Source organism: Felis catus, chromosome E2 (genome assembly GCF_018350175.1).
Source record: "Felis catus isolate Fca126 chromosome E2, F.catus_Fca126_mat1.0, whole genome shotgun sequence".
Classification (NCBI taxonomy): Eukaryota; Metazoa; Chordata; class Mammalia; order Carnivora; family Felidae; genus Felis; species Felis catus.
This window is the reverse complement of record NC_058382.1, coordinates 33,384,559-33,400,817: the sequence shown is the minus strand read 5'-3', so window position 1 is coordinate 33,400,817 and position 16,259 is coordinate 33,384,559. Positions and strand designations below refer to the sequence as shown.

The window sequence follows — 16,259 nt, the reverse complement described above, 5'->3', positions numbered from 1 at the left end:
TTGGTGTGTGCCAGTAAATGAGCACAGCTGCTTTTTAATGCTCCTTACTTGAGAAAAAAAGAGAAGGCAGGAACTCCCTCAACATCTTGTGCCCACCATCCCGCCTCCAAATTTCCCTATGCACTCCCTATCTCCCTATCCTTACGGCCCCTCTGGCAGTCTCAGGGCAGGTGACACACATTCACATCAACATCAGGTCGCTCAACCATACTCTGCACCCTGTTTCTGCCCATCCTCTTAGGGCTCTGCTCCTTCTACCACTTCTTTTTTCCCATACCTTCAACATCTCCCTCCATCTGGGCTCTTCCTTTTCTGCTTCTCAGTGGATCCAGGTCCCACCTTGCTAGCCAAATGAACAATAAAGCCTTTGCTCAACCCTATTCACTGCATTCCTGCCTCCCTCTGTCCCTTTCCTTCTAGAACCCAGGTTTCTTTTCCAGGAGTCTCCATTCACAGCCTCCACTTCCTCAGTACCACTTACTTAACTCCTACTGCAATTTGGCTTTTCTCCTGCCACTCCACCGGAATTGCTCTTGCCAAGTTCACCAACAACTTTCCAGACCCACTGGACATGTGTCTGTCTTCAGCTTATTTGACTACTGCAGTATCTGACTCAATTAACCCCTTCCTTCCTTGGCTTTCATGCTGCTGCTCTACCTCGGTTTCTTCTCCATCCTTCAGCTCATCCCTTCTCAGTTTCCCTTGCAGGCTCCTCTTCCTAAATGACTGTCACATCCTGGAGCTGGGGTGTGTGCACGTGGCAGGGGTGCATCCTCTGCCTTTTCACTCAGCCTGGTGAGGTTACCGACTTTCATGGCTCCCACTGCCCACAGCACCACAGAATTCCAAACCGATCCTTCTCCCCAAGTGTGTCCTACACCCTACTCCACATATCTGACTGCCTGCCAGGGATCTCCACTTGGCTGATCCACAAAAATCACCAACATGAACAAAATTAAGTCTTCATTTCTCTCCCCAAGCCTTCCTTCTCCCTCCAGCATTCCTCCATCTCAGGGAATGGCACCGTCATCCCACCAGTAGCCCAAACCAGGAATCCTGGACCCAGTCTTGTCTATATCCTTTATTTATTTATTTATTTTTTAAGGCAATCTCTACACACAACATAGGGCTCAAACTCACAACCCTGCGATCAAGAGTCTCATGCTCTACCAACTGAGCTAGGTGGATGCCCCCTTGTCTATATCCTTTAAAATGGAGCTCCTCCCCAATCCCCTTTCAACTAATCAAATAAGTTCAATTATTCCACTGCCCAAATACCCTTTTCCCATTCCACTCCTTTGAGTTTCTTCTTAATCTATTCCCACCTGGATCACAGAAATAAATTTCCACATGGTCTCTTAACCTCTGGACATGATTCTCTCTAGTCCACGTAGGTGATCTTCCTAAAGTGCAAAAAATGATCCTGCCACCCATTTCCTTAGAACCCTATGGTTCTTGAAAGTTCTCATCACAAGAAAAACATCTGTAACCATGTGTGGTGATGGATGTTAACTGGACTTATTGTGGTGATCATTCTGCAATTTACACAAATATCAAATCATTACATTGAACACCTGGAAGTAATATAATGTTGTTAATAACACCTCAATTTAAAAAAAGCCCTTCTGTGCCATCTCATTGTGTTCAGAATAAAATCTAAAGTTATTAGCACAACAGACAAGGCCCTTCACAATCTATCTCTGTCTCCTCTTTCATCCTTCATCTCTGGACACTCCTCAAATCAAGTATTTTACATCCTCAGCCTGCTTCGTGTGGTGACATATCTTAGCACCTTTTTACATGTTGGTCCCTCTGCCTGGCATTCCTTCTTTTGTTTTGTTTTTTAATTATTATTTTTGGGAGAGAGAGACAGAGCATGAGTGAGGGAGGGAGAGAGAGAGGGACGGAGACAGAATCTGAAGCAGGCTTCAGGCTCTGAGCTGTCAGCAGAGAGCCTGATGTGAGGCTCCAACTCACGAACTGTGAGATCATGACCTGAGCTGAAGTCAGACGCTTAACCAACTGAGACACCCAGGCGCCCCTTGGGATTCCCTTTTCCACCTGGCTAACTACCACTAGTTTTTAGGACTCAACCCATGTGTCATTTTCTACCCAAACTTCCTGCCTAGATTTGGTGGCCTCCAATCTCCCATGGGGAGAACTGGCTGCTTGCTTTGAAGTATAAGCGTCTTTTACACGTAACTCCCTTTAAGCTGAATTCCTTAAGGGCAAGGACTGAGGCCTTCCTCTCTACTTCCATGACACCATGCATATGTCCAGCATTTGATAAATGCTCAGTAAATGCTTGTGGATGAAAAGATGGATGGATGGATGGATGGATGGATGGATGGATGGAAGGTGGTTGAATGGATGCATATACTACTATCTTGTCTTTCTCAAGTCTCCTCTGAATCACCTGCTTCTACCAAAGCCAAAGTCTTCAGTGGCAGCACCCACAAATGGCCCACATTTGAGGCAGCAACAGAAATTATTTCAGAGGCTGTCGAGATGAGGGTTAGGAAACACTCTGGTGTCAGAATTAATGTCATATGTGAGGACGGCCACCACCTCCACCTCCAAAAATCCAGCACCAATCAAACACTTGCTATTCTCTCAGCCACTGATCTCAACCAAAGTTAGTGACATCCCATTTGCTGATGGGCACTGGGTCCCAGTCTGCCAGCTCTCTTTTGTCCACACTGGTGGTGGTCTAGTAAGGACCACGTAGTGTTAGAATGGAAAGGACATAGGCTTTGGAATTAAACAAATTGTGGCCTTACGAAGCTGTGTGGTCTCGAGCAAGCCACCCAACTTCTCTGAGCTTCACTTCCTCATCTGTAAGATGGAGTTGATGACTGTATTTCCGCATAGGTTGATGTGAAAAAACAAATGAAGATAATGGATTGGATTGAAAATGATCAACGCTATGAGCATCAAAGGCTTTCAAAGTTATTATGCTGGCTTATGTAGAAATGAGTTTGCATTCCCTGTGAACCTCATTTCTTTCTCTTTTCTTCATTTAGCAAGCATTTGTGAAGCACCTCCTGTGTGCCAGACATTGCACTCAGTGCTGTATTATGAGCAAAAAGAAGTCACCATCTCTGCTTTAGGAAGCCCTGGTAAGGAAGGGGCACCAAGACTAGCAAAGGAGACAGATATATTAAACACATAATTAATTTACAATGTGTAATAAACATTAGTGCTCTGAGCCTCTGGAGGCGGGTGACCCTGAGTTGATTTTATGACATGGGGAAGCTGTCCCTGTAAAGTATCAATTTTCCACAGAAAGCCTGTCAATTGGCTATGACATGGGCAGAGAATCCAGGGTAAATTCTTGCCATGGAATACTATCCTTACATACTATTCCCCTTTTCTCTTTCCTCCTTCTTGGTTAAGAAATTAAGCGAGTAGGGGGACAAATTCAGGGCACTATTAGCCTTGCAGGATTTTATTTTACTTTATTATTTTTTTGTGTGTGCTATGAAAAGCACAATGTTTTTCCTCTCCTCTGTAAAGAAAATTAGAACTAAAGATGGCTCAGCAGATAAAAGCTGTGGGCGGTAAATACTCCCACTATTCCCCCCTGCATTTCAGGCTTCTAGGTTTCTCTCTGCATTTACTGGATCTTAGAGCTAAGAACCTGAAAGAGGCCTGAGAGATCCTGTGGTGAAAGCCCACGTTCTAATTAAGAGATGAACAAACCAAGGCTCCGAGGGGCTAAACGACCTGCCCAAAGTCGAATCAGAGAATGAGTCAAAACTAAAACACAGTTCTGCTGATCCTCCCCGTTTACTGGTCTGCGGGCAGACCCCTGGGATCTGAGGCACCTGAACCCAAGCAAGTTCCTTCACCTGCAGCCACCCCTGGTGGGGCCAGGCTGTCTCTATTTCTAAGACTCCTGGAAGCCACCGACAAACCACTTCTCCCTCTAACATGTCACTGGGGCTCTCCTCCCAGAAACATCCTGTTTTTCACCAGCAGGATACTTTCGGATCCTCCTCTTTGGTTTGAGAACCACATCTGCATGAAGAGTTTGGTTAGAGGTGGTTTCCTCAAAATGCCTCTCAGGACTACGACTTTCTTGGCTGACAAAGCTTTGTGGTTGAGGTCGCTTTTCTACAATCATCTTGGCCTTCAAAGAGCTTTCATGGGTACCCCCTACCCTGCCCCCCCCGACCGCAGGATGGAACTATAAATGATGCTTTTATGTTCAGAACCTTGCATCAAAGACCTCAAGACCCTGACATGAAGGTAGCTCCCGATTTCATGGGCCACTTAAGACAGGGAAGGAGCTGGGGCAAACAGTACCCCCAGAGGGGCAGGTGGCGGGAGGAGCCACTAGCCTTAACTCCTGGTCCAGTGCTCTTTCCCACTCTTTGTGACATCACTCCAGCTTCTTGGGTTGAAGCAGCTGCACCATCAAAAATGTCACATCAGTTATGACAACACAGTTTATTATATAACTCGTACTGCAGAGCACCAAGGGGGAGAAGCCATAAGCATGAACCACTGCACTCCCCTTCTGGCTTTTAAGGAAGACAAGGCCCACATACTTGAAAAGACAACTCCATATGGGAAGGGAACACCCACTAATCAATCAAAGGAATGAAAACTATAGCTGACGTCTGTATAGTGATTTCTAGAACACTGTTATAAGGGCATTTGCCCACAACAACTCCTTTAGGTGGTGTTTTTATTATCAGCCCCATTTTTATAGGCAAAGACACTGAAACTGAGGTACAAAAAGTAAAGTGACTTGTTTAAGTTACTAACACCTAGTCAGTGGTAGAGCTAAGATTTGATGCTAGGCAGTCTGGTTCCAGCGTCCACGCTCTTAATCACCTCTCAATTTTAGAGAAGCATGCTAAACTCCTTCTCGAAAAAAGAAACTAGCTTTTCTTTGAACCGGTAACAGGCCACTGCTCCTTCCTCTCTTCCCCCTCTATGCTAATGACCGATTTGCCGGACGGTGTCTTTTCTAACCAGTACTGTGTAGTATGCGCGAGAAGCACAGGATAGATAAAATAAGAATGTGATACAAATTTAAACAAATTCCTAGAATGGAGATCATTTGAGTACCGTCAACGTGTTTATGGTGATGCAGTCCATAAGTAAGGTAAAGTGCTCTTCTCATACTATCCACTGTTTTTAAACTCACGTAGCATGTGTGTACACACGCGCGCGCGCACACACACACACACACACACACACACACACACAGCTTCCTTTCATCAAAATCAAAAGCTGTTCTTTGCTAGTGTCAAGTTTGGGGGTAACCCTTTCCAAAATGTCTTTTTTCATTTTGAAATCATCCCCTTCCCAGCTTGTCTACTGTCTTTCAGATCACGACGTGCTCTTGTGATAATGATCTGTCTAGCTTCATTAGACAGGAGACCCTGAAGACACCCTGGGAGACAGCTAACCCAGTCCTTGCATCCAGATGGACTGACCACATGTCAGAAAAACAGGACCTTATTCTATTCACATTAAATCTCCAGTGTTCATAGAGATAGAGTGCTGTGAGCAGCTGAGAAACATGAGTGACCCCGTCCTATCTTTAGCAGATGTGGTGTACTAAGGAGAACAATCATAATCTGGGGAGTTCGAGTGGTAAAGAAACAAGCCAGTACTCTGAGCACTATAAATGTAATCTAGTCCCACACGGAGAGAGAACAGAAATTCTGATTCCTTTAGAGCCATGGCAATCCCAAATGAAGCCTCATCCATGTAATCTAGTCAGAAACAACCCTTTTAACAAGCAGACAGGTTCTACTTCAGAATTCAACAGGTAACTCAGGTTCAAGAGTTCCATGGCTGACTCCTGAGGAGATCAGGTGGACTGTTTGCTACTTTTCTGGCAAGAAGGTCTGCTGGTATTTACAGCTCAGTGAACAGTAAGCAAGGAGAGAGCACCATCCATCAGCGAAGGAGAACTCATCTGCTACTTGATCCGACATTCTGTTTGCGCTCATGCTGTCTCCAGAGAGCAAGGTGCATCCATTTGAATAAACATGGAGAAGGGAGGAAGAGGGAGGGGCAAAGCAGCCAAAGAGATGATTGCAGAAATAACAAGTCCACAAACCTAGAAGGGTGGTTCTCCGGAGTGCTGCCTCAACATGGGACCCTTTGGGGACATGCAGGAAATGCCCTTTTAGATGGCTGCACTTTTACAGAGTAATGGCTGCAAGTGGCCATTCCCTTCCACTCATTACTGCCACTCGGGAGGTGCTGAACAGCAGTGTGCTGACTGAACACAGGCTTGTTGTGAACCTAAGCCAAACAGAAGACACCCTAGTTACAAAAGCAGGGTCAGCTGGTGGGAGAAGCCACCAGCTTTTGGCAGGAGGTGACGTTTTATTTTTATTTTTTTTTTAATGTTTATTTATTTTTGAGAGAGAGAGACAGAGTGTGAGCAGGGGAGGGGCAGAGAGAGAAGGAGACACAGAATCTGAAGCAGGCTCCAGGCTCTGAGCTGTCAGCACAGAGCCCGATGCGGGGCTCGAACTCATGGACCGTGAGATCATGACCCGAGCTGAAGTCGGACGCTCAACCGACTGAGCCACCCAGGTGCCCCATGGAGGAGGTGATGTTTTAAAAGACTACCTTCTCCAACAGGATGGGGTCTGTCCTCTGAATCATAACCCACTATAAGGGCTGGGATATTTGTACAAGAAATGACGTCTTCACCGGACAAACCCTGGCATTTGTTTTACAATGGCACTGAGCAGGCACCTTGGGAATGAGTGCACATCCAGAGTACTCCGTTTTACTTTGTCCATTTATATTTAAAGCCAGCAGCTTGTAAGCCACACCTCATTGCCACCTTCCAACTCCCTATCTCCTAAAAGTCCACCTAATGCTCCAGACACAGGGAGCCTGAATGTGACATCACAGAGAACTCAACACCTCAAAGAGGGCAAACTGCAGTTCTTATAGCACCACCACAGCTCATTTTACATTTTCATCAGGGAGAATGCCCAAGCACTTGTCACTGTTTGTTCAAAATGGGAAGTCACTAAAAAGGATATTCTATTGATTTCATACTTCATAAAATATAATTCTTTAAGAGATTTCTTGGTAGGGATTTTGGTAATTAAATAAAATGAACACCTCCTTTTAAAATTTTGATTAGTCCAGGGGTGCCTGGGTGGCTCAGTCAGTTAAGCAACTGACTTCGTCTCCGGTCATGATCTCACGGTTCGTGAGTTCAAGCCTGTGAACTCAGCTCAGTTCAGAGGGCTCTGTGCTGACAGCTCAGTTCAGAGCCTGGAGCCTGCTTCGAATTCTGTGTCTCCCTCTCTCTCTGCCCCTCCCCTGCTCATGCTCTTGCTCTCTCAAAAATAAACAAACATCAAAAAATAAATAAATAAAACAAATAAAAAATAAAATTTTGATTACTCTGAATAAAACAGTCCCATGGATTGCAAAAATGATGAGGCCCATATCACAGGTGAGGTCATCGCCTCCTAACAAGCACAAGTTAAATACCACATATTTAAAAAGGTCACTGTTCATGGTGTGTGTAAAATTTTATTTGTGCTCTTTCGATGATTGTTATTTCTTAGAACCGAAATGTTTTGGATTGTCTGACCCAGAACTCCCAAACGCTAGCTCACGATCACATATGCAAAAAAACACAACAACAACAGCCCAGCAAGCTATGTTCAAATGAAATTTTTAACAAATTTAATAAAGTACTAAGAATCAGGCTTCTAAAATGACAGTCTCATCTGTGGCATCTCTTTAATGGCTGTAAGTTTCCCATTACAACATGTATCAAGCAAAAGAATTGCAAAGGTTGGTCTCCTGCAACATTTCTAGGCTGATGTGTGCATTAATACTTTGTTTTAAGTAGCATCAGTTAGCCCTTTATCATATAACTTCAATTACTATGGCATATATGGAAGCCTATTCCTTCTAATCAGCACGCCACAACATGGATGAGAAAACAGGCTAAATGGAATGCTCTTTGCTCTTCTGAAAACACTGGTTTAAAAGGGTCTGGAGATGTCTGAATATCAATATTCTTTCTCTCTGTCCAACAGAAACTATTAAGCCCAAGGCCCCCTTAGGAAATCAAGTTCTCACAGGGCATCACCCATGGAGAACTCTTTAATTTCATCTACCTGGGTAAAATAAAGCAACATCCGAATTAATTCATATGTATGGCCTGATAGGTCGGTCACTAATCACACTGCACAGACAAGTCCAAAACTGCTTTCTGGAAATGGCACCTACATTTTTGGGCCCAGCCCCACCCACGATACAGGTCTCCTGACTCAAGTGATTCTCAGTCGTGGCGATCAGGAAAATCATCTCTGCAAAGGAGGACTCAAAAGAATTTGTCACTAGGATACAGTGACACCAATCCCACATTTTGTGGTTAATAAAACAAGTCCTGCATCCAGCTTGGCACAAGGCCCTGATCTGATTTATTTCAAGCCAAGCTGGAGGGCTCACAGGAAAAGCTGCCATTCATGAATGCTTCAGGAGGACAGGATGCCAGGGTCCCTTGTGGCAAAATTTACAGGGCCAGAAATCTTTCTGATTGACCTTTTGAACAAACATAGCCTATTTCCTAAAGAGTTGGTGTGTTTAAAAAAATTAATAGTTTTACCTCAGTTTTGCCTGACATTTTTCTACAAAAAGGTGTTCTGTGGGAGTAAGAAAAGTGGGGAGCACAGGGAAAAGAGAAGAAATGTTCAGATATCTGATTTAACCATCTCAAACATCAAAGGCTTGACTTTTTCGTCTTCCCCAGTGTAACTAAATCTGAGACACGTATGACTTTCCGGGGAAAGTCTACATACAGCCTTCATTTAAGATTCCCTGCCCCAGTATATAATTAGGAATTTTCATTTTAAAATGGCACACCTATTTCCTCAGAGAGCTCAGCTCTCTTTGAATAAAAAAGGTGAGGTACCCTTTGGGGGAGTCAGTATATATTTTTAAACTTCTTATTAAATCAACCTAATTTATGGGGCATGTTCGGGAAAAGCAGGTAAGGAGTTGCTTTGGTGGACGCAAAGTTAATTTGCAGACTCTAGCATACCTCCCTCCTTCGTTCTCACCCCCCCCCCCCGCCCCACTCCTCCCACGAGTCTTTCCGAATGCCTTCGGCCCCCTCCGAAGCGGCTCGGGTTCTCTCCGCTGGGGCCCCGACTCCGTTCCGAACACTGCCGAGTCCCTCCGAGCCCCGCGCCCAGCCCGCACCGAGCTGAGCCGAGCGTCACCGAGCTGAGCCCCATCGACTTTTCCGGCCTCAGCTGGGCGCTGTCCACCACTCGCAACGCCTGAAACCTCACCCAGCCCCTGTGGCTGGGGCTTCTACCCGGCTCCGAGGCCACCACTGCAGATTACAGACTTCTTAAGTTTTGAAACATCCCCCTTTGGGAGAGAGGGGTGGCGCTGCTTGCATTTACCGACCTGCAAGGGCTCCAGGCAGATGCAACATGCACCTTGTTGCAAAGAGCAATTCCCTCGGCCCCGCCTCTCCATCCATTTGGGCTGCACAAGCTCCAGAGAAGCCCCAGGCCAAATTACCCGTGGCTCAGAGGGGTGCGGCGAGCCGAGGGGCCTCTGCAAAGAAAGCCCCAGGGAGCTCTCTAACGAAAATAAGAATATGTCAAACAGACGGGGTGGGGTGGGGGGAATTGTCTCCTAGTCGCTACTCCCTACCATCATGGCGCCGCCTAGAACCCGCTTGTCATGCCTGTTACACATGCAAGATTTTTTGCATCTTGGTTCTGAAACCGCAAGCATGCTTCGATTCCCACCCACCTTTCCGCCAAAGGGGTTTTTATTTTCCATTGTTTTCCTACGGGATGCAATTACTTCAGCTATTCTGTCAAGTTGAAAAATAATCATTTTTGTTTACTGCACAGCAACCCCTAATTAGGAGCTGTGTGTGCACGAAGGTGTCACAGCAAAGCGACGTGGAATCCTCGCTAAATGGTCTTAACGAACTCCTCCGTCCCGAACTGACAGGCCAACGGAAGCAGCAGGGCCGGGAGGCCCTGAGGGCATCCACCCCTTCCCCGCAGGCCACCCCCTCCCAAGCAAAGCTGCCTGTGGGCTCGCTAGGAATTGCCCAATGGATGGGGCAAGAAGCAAGCCTGAGAGTGGGAAGGAGGGGCGAGGCTCCTTACTGAGAAAGTGTGGAAGGGAAGAAATATCCCATTTTGTTTTAATTTTCAACCATCACTCAAATCCACCCCCAGTTAATTAGGAGGGGAAACTGATATCTAAGGCAGAAGGGGGCGGTGGCAAGTGGGGCCTGCAATCCGCATTGTGGGTAGATTACATGGAACATGGCCTATGCAGAGTGTAAATAAATACATTGATAAAGGCCACAGAGTGAAGGAAAACTGCCGGTCAGGAGACCAAACGCTGGTGGGGGGGGGGGGAAGGGATGAGGGGGGACACAAGGGACAGGCATTCAGCCTCAGCCAGAGTTCCCCTTCCACCTCTGCCTTGGATACAGCTGTGCCAGCCACATTTGCTTGGAAATCCACCCCCCTCCCCTACCACATAACCCCTTCCCCTGACCCTAGTCCTTTTGGGGGGCGGGGGCAGAAACCACAACCTCCAATTCAGCACCAAATCCATGAACAGCAGACACTTGATCCTCCACCCCAGTCTAGGGCTGGGTCCCTTCCATGTTTTAGCCAAGTTCAAAATCACTGCCCCAGGAGAAGAGCAGGGGGAAGGGACTGTGGATGTGGAAGGGGGAGGGGGTGGAGGGAGGAGGAGAGAGAAATACAGAATGAAACAGAGACATATAGATAGAAACGGAGGTAGTGATACATACAAGGGGCAAGAAAGAGTAATGATCATAATCATGCCAATAGTGTGATGTTCTGATCAATATGGCGGACACTGTCATTCATACAACTACAGGCACTCCACTTCCCTCCCCCCTCCGCAAAAAAAACACCCACCGGGGAGCTGGGGTGGAGGACCCAGAACCAACGTAGGGCGTGGGGGAGGGGAGTCAAATCCAGGTGTGTGTGTGTGTGTGTGTGTGTGTGTGTGTGTGTGTACACGAATCAGAAACCAGGCCTGGAGAGCAATGTGTAATGAGCAAGATAATACAAATGACAAAAAATTATTCTTAATAAAAGTACAAATCCCAAGGCCACAGGGACTTACTTCATCTGCTTCACAATGGTGCTTTTTCCTGATTCTCCAGCCCCTGTTGGGACAGATGGGGGAAAAACTGGTGAGTGTCAGCTTAGGGGAAGGGGGGGGGGGGAGGCATGGAGGTAAGGCATGCGAGAGGATGGACGATCCTAGGCACACAGTGGTGCCAACTCCGGGACCAGGTCTCCCCAGACACGAGTAGGGTGGGAGAGAGGGCAGAGGTGGGTGCGGAGTGGCTGGGGTCGGGAGATGGGGGTGGCAGCCCCGGTCCTTACCCAGCAGGAGTAATTTCACGTCTTTGGCGGCGCTGATGCCATCCTCTTTGAGGTTTTTCTCAATCGCCTTGCTCCGCTCGAGGGCGGCTCTCTCCTCTGCGCTCAGAGTACATCCCATGGTGGCCCCTTCCCTGCCACAGCCCGCACGACTCGGCTGGCACGGCTCCCCGGCTCGGCGCGCCCCCCACCCCCCCAGAGAGCAGAGCCTGGGCTCAAAGGGGAAAAAACCACGATATCCTTCCCTTGGTTGAAAACAAAAATGTCGGGAAACCAGAACCCCCCAAAAAGACAGCCGCTAAGATTCCAGCAGCGGAGACTTGCGGTAGCTGGCGGGTTCTAGGGGTGTCGAGGCGAAGGTGGCCGGGGTCTGGGGCTCCGGGGCCGAGGGAAGAGGCGCCCGCGGTCCGAGGAGGCGCGGGCTGCAGGCACTGAGGCTTGTGCACGACCCAAAATAAATAAAATAATAGTTGAGGCAAGAGCCGCAGCCGGAGCCGGCGGAGGGTGGGGTGGGGGGCAGGGTGGGTCCTTCTGCCGCTGCTGCCAGAGGAGGAGGAGGCGGCGGCGCGGGGTGTGGAGGGAGTGAGAGAGGGGGTGCTGCTAGTGCATGTGCATCGCGGGTCCTCAGCCGTCGGTGCGTCCGCGGCGCCTTCGCCGACCCCTGCGCGCAGGGCAGGGTTGGGCAGGGGGCCGGGTCGGGGGGCAGGTCTCTAGCGGGAGGCGGCGTCGCTGTCTCCCAGAGCTCGCATCGCTCGGTGGAGCCTACCGGAGAGAGAGGGAGAGCGAGGGAGCCGCAGGCAGCCGGGAGCTCGAGGGAGAGAGAGAGAGGGAGAGAGGCTGGGAGGGAGGGGAGAAAAAAAATGAAGGGAGAGCCAGCGAGCGCGCGCGCCACAGCCCGGGCGGGGGAGGGGGCGAGCGCAGCGCGCGAGTGCGCCAGCGGCTCTGCGCACCCCGCACCGCAAGCCGCCCGCTGACGTCAGCAGGGCCGCGCGCCGGGCCCCCGGGACAGGGAGGGGTGGGGGACGGGGGAGGCGCGCGCGCCGGGAACCGCGTCAGCCGGCGGCGGCGCGCGCGCGCGCGCGCGCGCGGCCTTCCCTCCCCACAGCGCCCCCGGGCCCGCGGCTCCCAGAGGTGGGAGCGTGCGGGGCCTGGCGGGGGCGGAGCCTGGGGCCGGGCGCGCGCCGGGGTGCCCCTCCCCGCCTCCGCCCCCGCCCGACGCGCGGGCTCCGCCGACCTCCTGGTCAATGGGAACGCGGGACTGGGCCGCCCGCGCCGCGGTCAGGTGGGCCCCCCAGCTCGCGCCCCGCGCCGCCTTGCTCGTCCTCCCGCTTCCGCTCCATCTTGGCTCCAGCAGCTCGCCTTCTTGGTTACTCTTCTGCTGTCAGGGCTGTGGCAGCCGAGACCAAGTGACCTCAGCAAACGCGAGGAGACAGTGGGTCTGAGTAAACCCGCGTTCCGGTGAATTCGCCTGGGGCATGGGGACGGTCGCGGATTGTTTTTTTCCTGCGACCCACCATCATTAATTGAGCACCTAGTATGTGAGAGTGGAGGCTGTGAGGAGAGGAACACAGCAGGATGAGACAAAGCCCTGGCCTGTTCTCTAGGAGCCTCTACCTCCCTGTGCCTTCGCGGACCCTGCTCTGAGATTCCCCGCCATAGGTATCAGCGCAGGAGACAAGTCCCACTCTGGGAAGCTTTTGGTTGGGAGGGACAGGTTTTCATGAGCTTCTAGCACATCATTGATCTTTCAACACAGAATTTAAACGCTTGTGCTCATTTTGAACGGTTTCGCTTGGTTGAAATCTTGGCATTTAATTCCCTTGTCCTGCTCCTTCCCCCAAACACAAATAAATGAATGTTGAGTCGCTTTTTGGTGAGAGAAGAGATTTTCTTCCTTTCTTCAATTTTTTAAAAACACTTTGCCATCTCGTTTTCAAATAAAGACCCAGAAACCCAGGTCAGTTACTCAGCATACAGCTAATCAAGTACCGAGGAAACACGTACACATTTGCCAAAAATCAGGCGTGTTCTGGGTGGTCTCTGAGATTTTGAAGAGACTAGTTCTCACTGCACAAAATGGTTTTACAGCAGACAGTTCCAGCAGACAGCCCCAGGGGCCCTCCTAGAGAAAGGGGCCAATAGGAAAGGTTGCATGGGGATAGGACAGGCAAGAGGCCAGCAGAAAATGTTTTTTCTAACAGTTGGGCACTTCTATGGCTCTGAAAGCAAACTTGTTTGTTTCATTTCAACAACAGAAAAAAGCACCCCTGTTTTGGAAATATTACCCAGCATAAAAATATATTTGCAATGGGGGTGGAGGGGAAGGCAGTTAAGGCCCACCCAGAAGAAAACATTTTTTCCCTTGAATTTAATGTGTTATTTGTCTCTGTCTATAAATAGCTATGTCAAAAGCTGTATGTAATGCAATTTGAATATTTAAATTTGAATCACATTTTTGTATTCTAGGAAACTGACAAAGGACTCATAAAGAATTGTTTTATAAAATAAATAACTTCTTCACCTACCCAGACCCCAGCCTCCTTTGGTGTGTCTGTTGAGGAGGGGAGCTTAAGGGATATATCTAGTTTGCCTTCCAGATCCAAAACAGAGCTTAAGGTACCCAACATTCTATACAATCTGTTATTGCCTCTACAGGTTGCTAAGATGATTATGCAGATCTGATATAGGGAAAAACTTCAGCAACTCACCCAGATTCTGCTATCCCTACAAGGCTGCATCCGAAAGACCAAAGAGGTAAGAATATAACCATTTTTTAAAAGATGATGGGTCATATCTTATATTTTAATCCTCTTTCATATCAAGTAGTTTTTGAGATCTTAGGCTATTGGGGAATTGTGGCTTATATGGTTGAATCAAACTATCCTTGATTTTAGTTATATTTATTTCTTCTTCGTATCACACCTAGTATGGTGAAGGCATAGACCTGTTTTTGTGTGTGTGTTTTTCTTTACTTCTTTGCTTATTAAGCACCTTATCTATCATGCACCAGGTAATGTTCTAGGTACTGTAGATGTTGTATTTCAGGTTTGTCTACCCTGTTTTCTTTCTCTGGGTCACTTTGCATCTTTATAACTGGGCTTCATAAAGCAACTAATAATAATGCACTTTGTCTGTATAGTGCTTTACAGTTCATGGAACACTTTTATAAAAATTACCTCTTAGGATCTTCCCATGTAAACCTCAGTTAGACACTGTGGTGTTGGGAGTGTCATGGCAGAGTGGAAAGAGCCTAGAGTATGAATCCAGATCAGCCTGGCTATCCATTTTACAGCTGAGAAAACTGAGCCTCTGAAGGGGTGAATAACTTGTTCAAGGTTACACCATCGTTAACTAATAAACCAGGGCTCCTTTTATGTGTTTGTGGATTATTTGAGAAATAACATGTTGTATAAGCATATAAAGCATACTTTCTAGACTCTGAGAATGCTGACAACCCCAGAACCCACTGATATTCACCACCACCCCCCCCCCCCCGCCAACAAAGGAAGTGAGCATGAGAACATCTCAGTTTTCTGCAAGTTATTAGTAATTAGATAATACCACAAGTGTTTAATTTGTCCACAATTAATTCCTGTGGGAATAGGGAAATTACAATCCTAACATCAGGAGTGATAAAGGACAAATTCATTTGCTTTTATTTTGTATGATCCTCAGAACTATGTTTCTCTGATTATTGCTGTTGGCCAGAGAATCATGTTAACTTACCCAGTCCTCAGTCAACTGTCTGCCTTGCCATTCTCACACACTGTTCGACATACTTTAAGTTGTTGGTTTGTTTGTTTTGTTTGTTTTGTTTGTTTTTGAGAGAGAGAGAGCGCGCACGCGCTCTGGGAAAGGGGCAGAGAGACAGGGAGACAGAGAATCTGAAGCAAGCTTCTCGCTGTCAGTGCAGAGCCTAATGAGGGGCTTGACCTCCTGAAGCATGAGATCATGACCTGAGCTGAAGTTGGCTTCTGAACCAGCTGAGCCACCCAAGCACCCCTGAGTTTTAAAATGAATTAGAATGTTTTATAAGAGGAACAACAGCAAAAGCCTATGTTAAGCCTTTTTACTACATGTGGCTTCTAATTGCGGAGGGCAGTAATTTATGATACGTGCAAGATCCTCCAGTTTTGACTTAAAGAATGTACGTTCTTATTAGATGAACCAAACTTCTCTATTTTTCCCTTTTGTAATTAATCAAATATGCATGTATTGACAATCTTTTGTGTTTAATATATTGATTTTGATTCAAAGGAAGGTTTGGATGGGTATAAGCTTGGATTCTTAAAATCCCTAGAATGTTTTATTCAAAACCATTCACATCAGAATTAGCTGGGATGCTACATAAAAATTCAGTTACCCACCTTACTTCTACCAAGTCAGACTCTTCTGCATTCCATATTGATAGCCACTCCCCAGATGATTTTTCTGTACACAAAATGTTGGAGCTTATACATACAATCTGTATGTGCCAATTAATTCTGGTAGGAGCTTACTTTTTTTTTTTTTAAATTTTTTTTCAACATTTATTTATTTTTGGGACAGAGAGAGACAGAGCATGAACGGGGGAGGGGTAGAGAGAGAGGGAGACACAGAATCGGAAACAGGCTCCAGGCTCTGAGCCATCATCAGCCCAGAGCCCGACGCGGGGCTCGAACTCCCGGAACGCGAGATCGTGACCTGGCTGAAGTCGGACGCTTAACCGACTGCGCCACCCAGGCGCCCCGGTAGGAGCTTACTTTTTAAAAGTTCAGACATCTCACATGTTTCTGAATTCAACTTTTAAAAAAATGTTTTATTTATTTTTGAGGTGGGGGGGAAGGGGCAGAGGTGGGGGGGGCG

At 47.7% G+C, this 16,259-nt stretch overlaps 1 protein-coding gene and 2 long non-coding RNA genes across 9 annotated transcripts in view; 2 read left to right on the top strand and 1 right to left on the bottom strand.

Moving 5' to 3' along the window:
• Positions 1-5,508, top strand: part of LOC111558065 — a 32,425-nt gene extending 26,917 nt beyond the window's left edge. Inside the window, exons 3-4 of one of the 2 annotated variants that reach the window (XR_006590116.1) lie at positions 3,024-3,119; positions 5,343-5,508. This is a non-coding gene — a long non-coding RNA (uncharacterized LOC111558065). Of the gene's footprint in view, positions 1-3,023; positions 3,120-5,323 lie in introns of both variants that reach the window. The other variant, XR_006590115.1, reaches the window with a different exon arrangement.
• The window catches only part of GNAO1 (G protein subunit alpha o1), a 170,599-nt gene extending 158,280 nt beyond the window's left edge, over positions 1-12,319 (bottom strand). Inside the window, exons 1-2 of one of the 3 annotated variants that reach the window (XM_011290154.4) lie at positions 11,418-12,319; positions 11,152-11,194 (exon numbers count right to left, since the gene is read on the bottom strand). In XM_011290154.4, coding sequence (XP_011288456.1) covers positions 11,152-11,194; positions 11,418-11,535 — 161 coding nt within the window. In that variant the 5' untranslated portion in view covers positions 11,536-12,319. The remainder of the gene's footprint in view (positions 1-11,151; positions 11,195-11,417) is intronic. The other 2 variants (XM_011290156.4, XM_011290155.4) reach the window with 2 other exon arrangements.
• A 119-nt stretch (positions 12,320-12,438) lies between these two features.
• The window catches only part of LOC109494882, a 258,239-nt gene continuing 254,418 nt past the window's right edge, over positions 12,439-16,259 (top strand). For all 4 annotated transcript variants that reach the window (XR_002738437.2, XR_006590114.1, XR_002150001.3 and 1 more), the window contains exons 1-2: positions 12,439-13,073; positions 14,070-14,168. This is a non-coding gene — a long non-coding RNA (uncharacterized LOC109494882). The remainder of the gene's footprint in view (positions 13,074-14,069; positions 14,169-16,259) is intronic.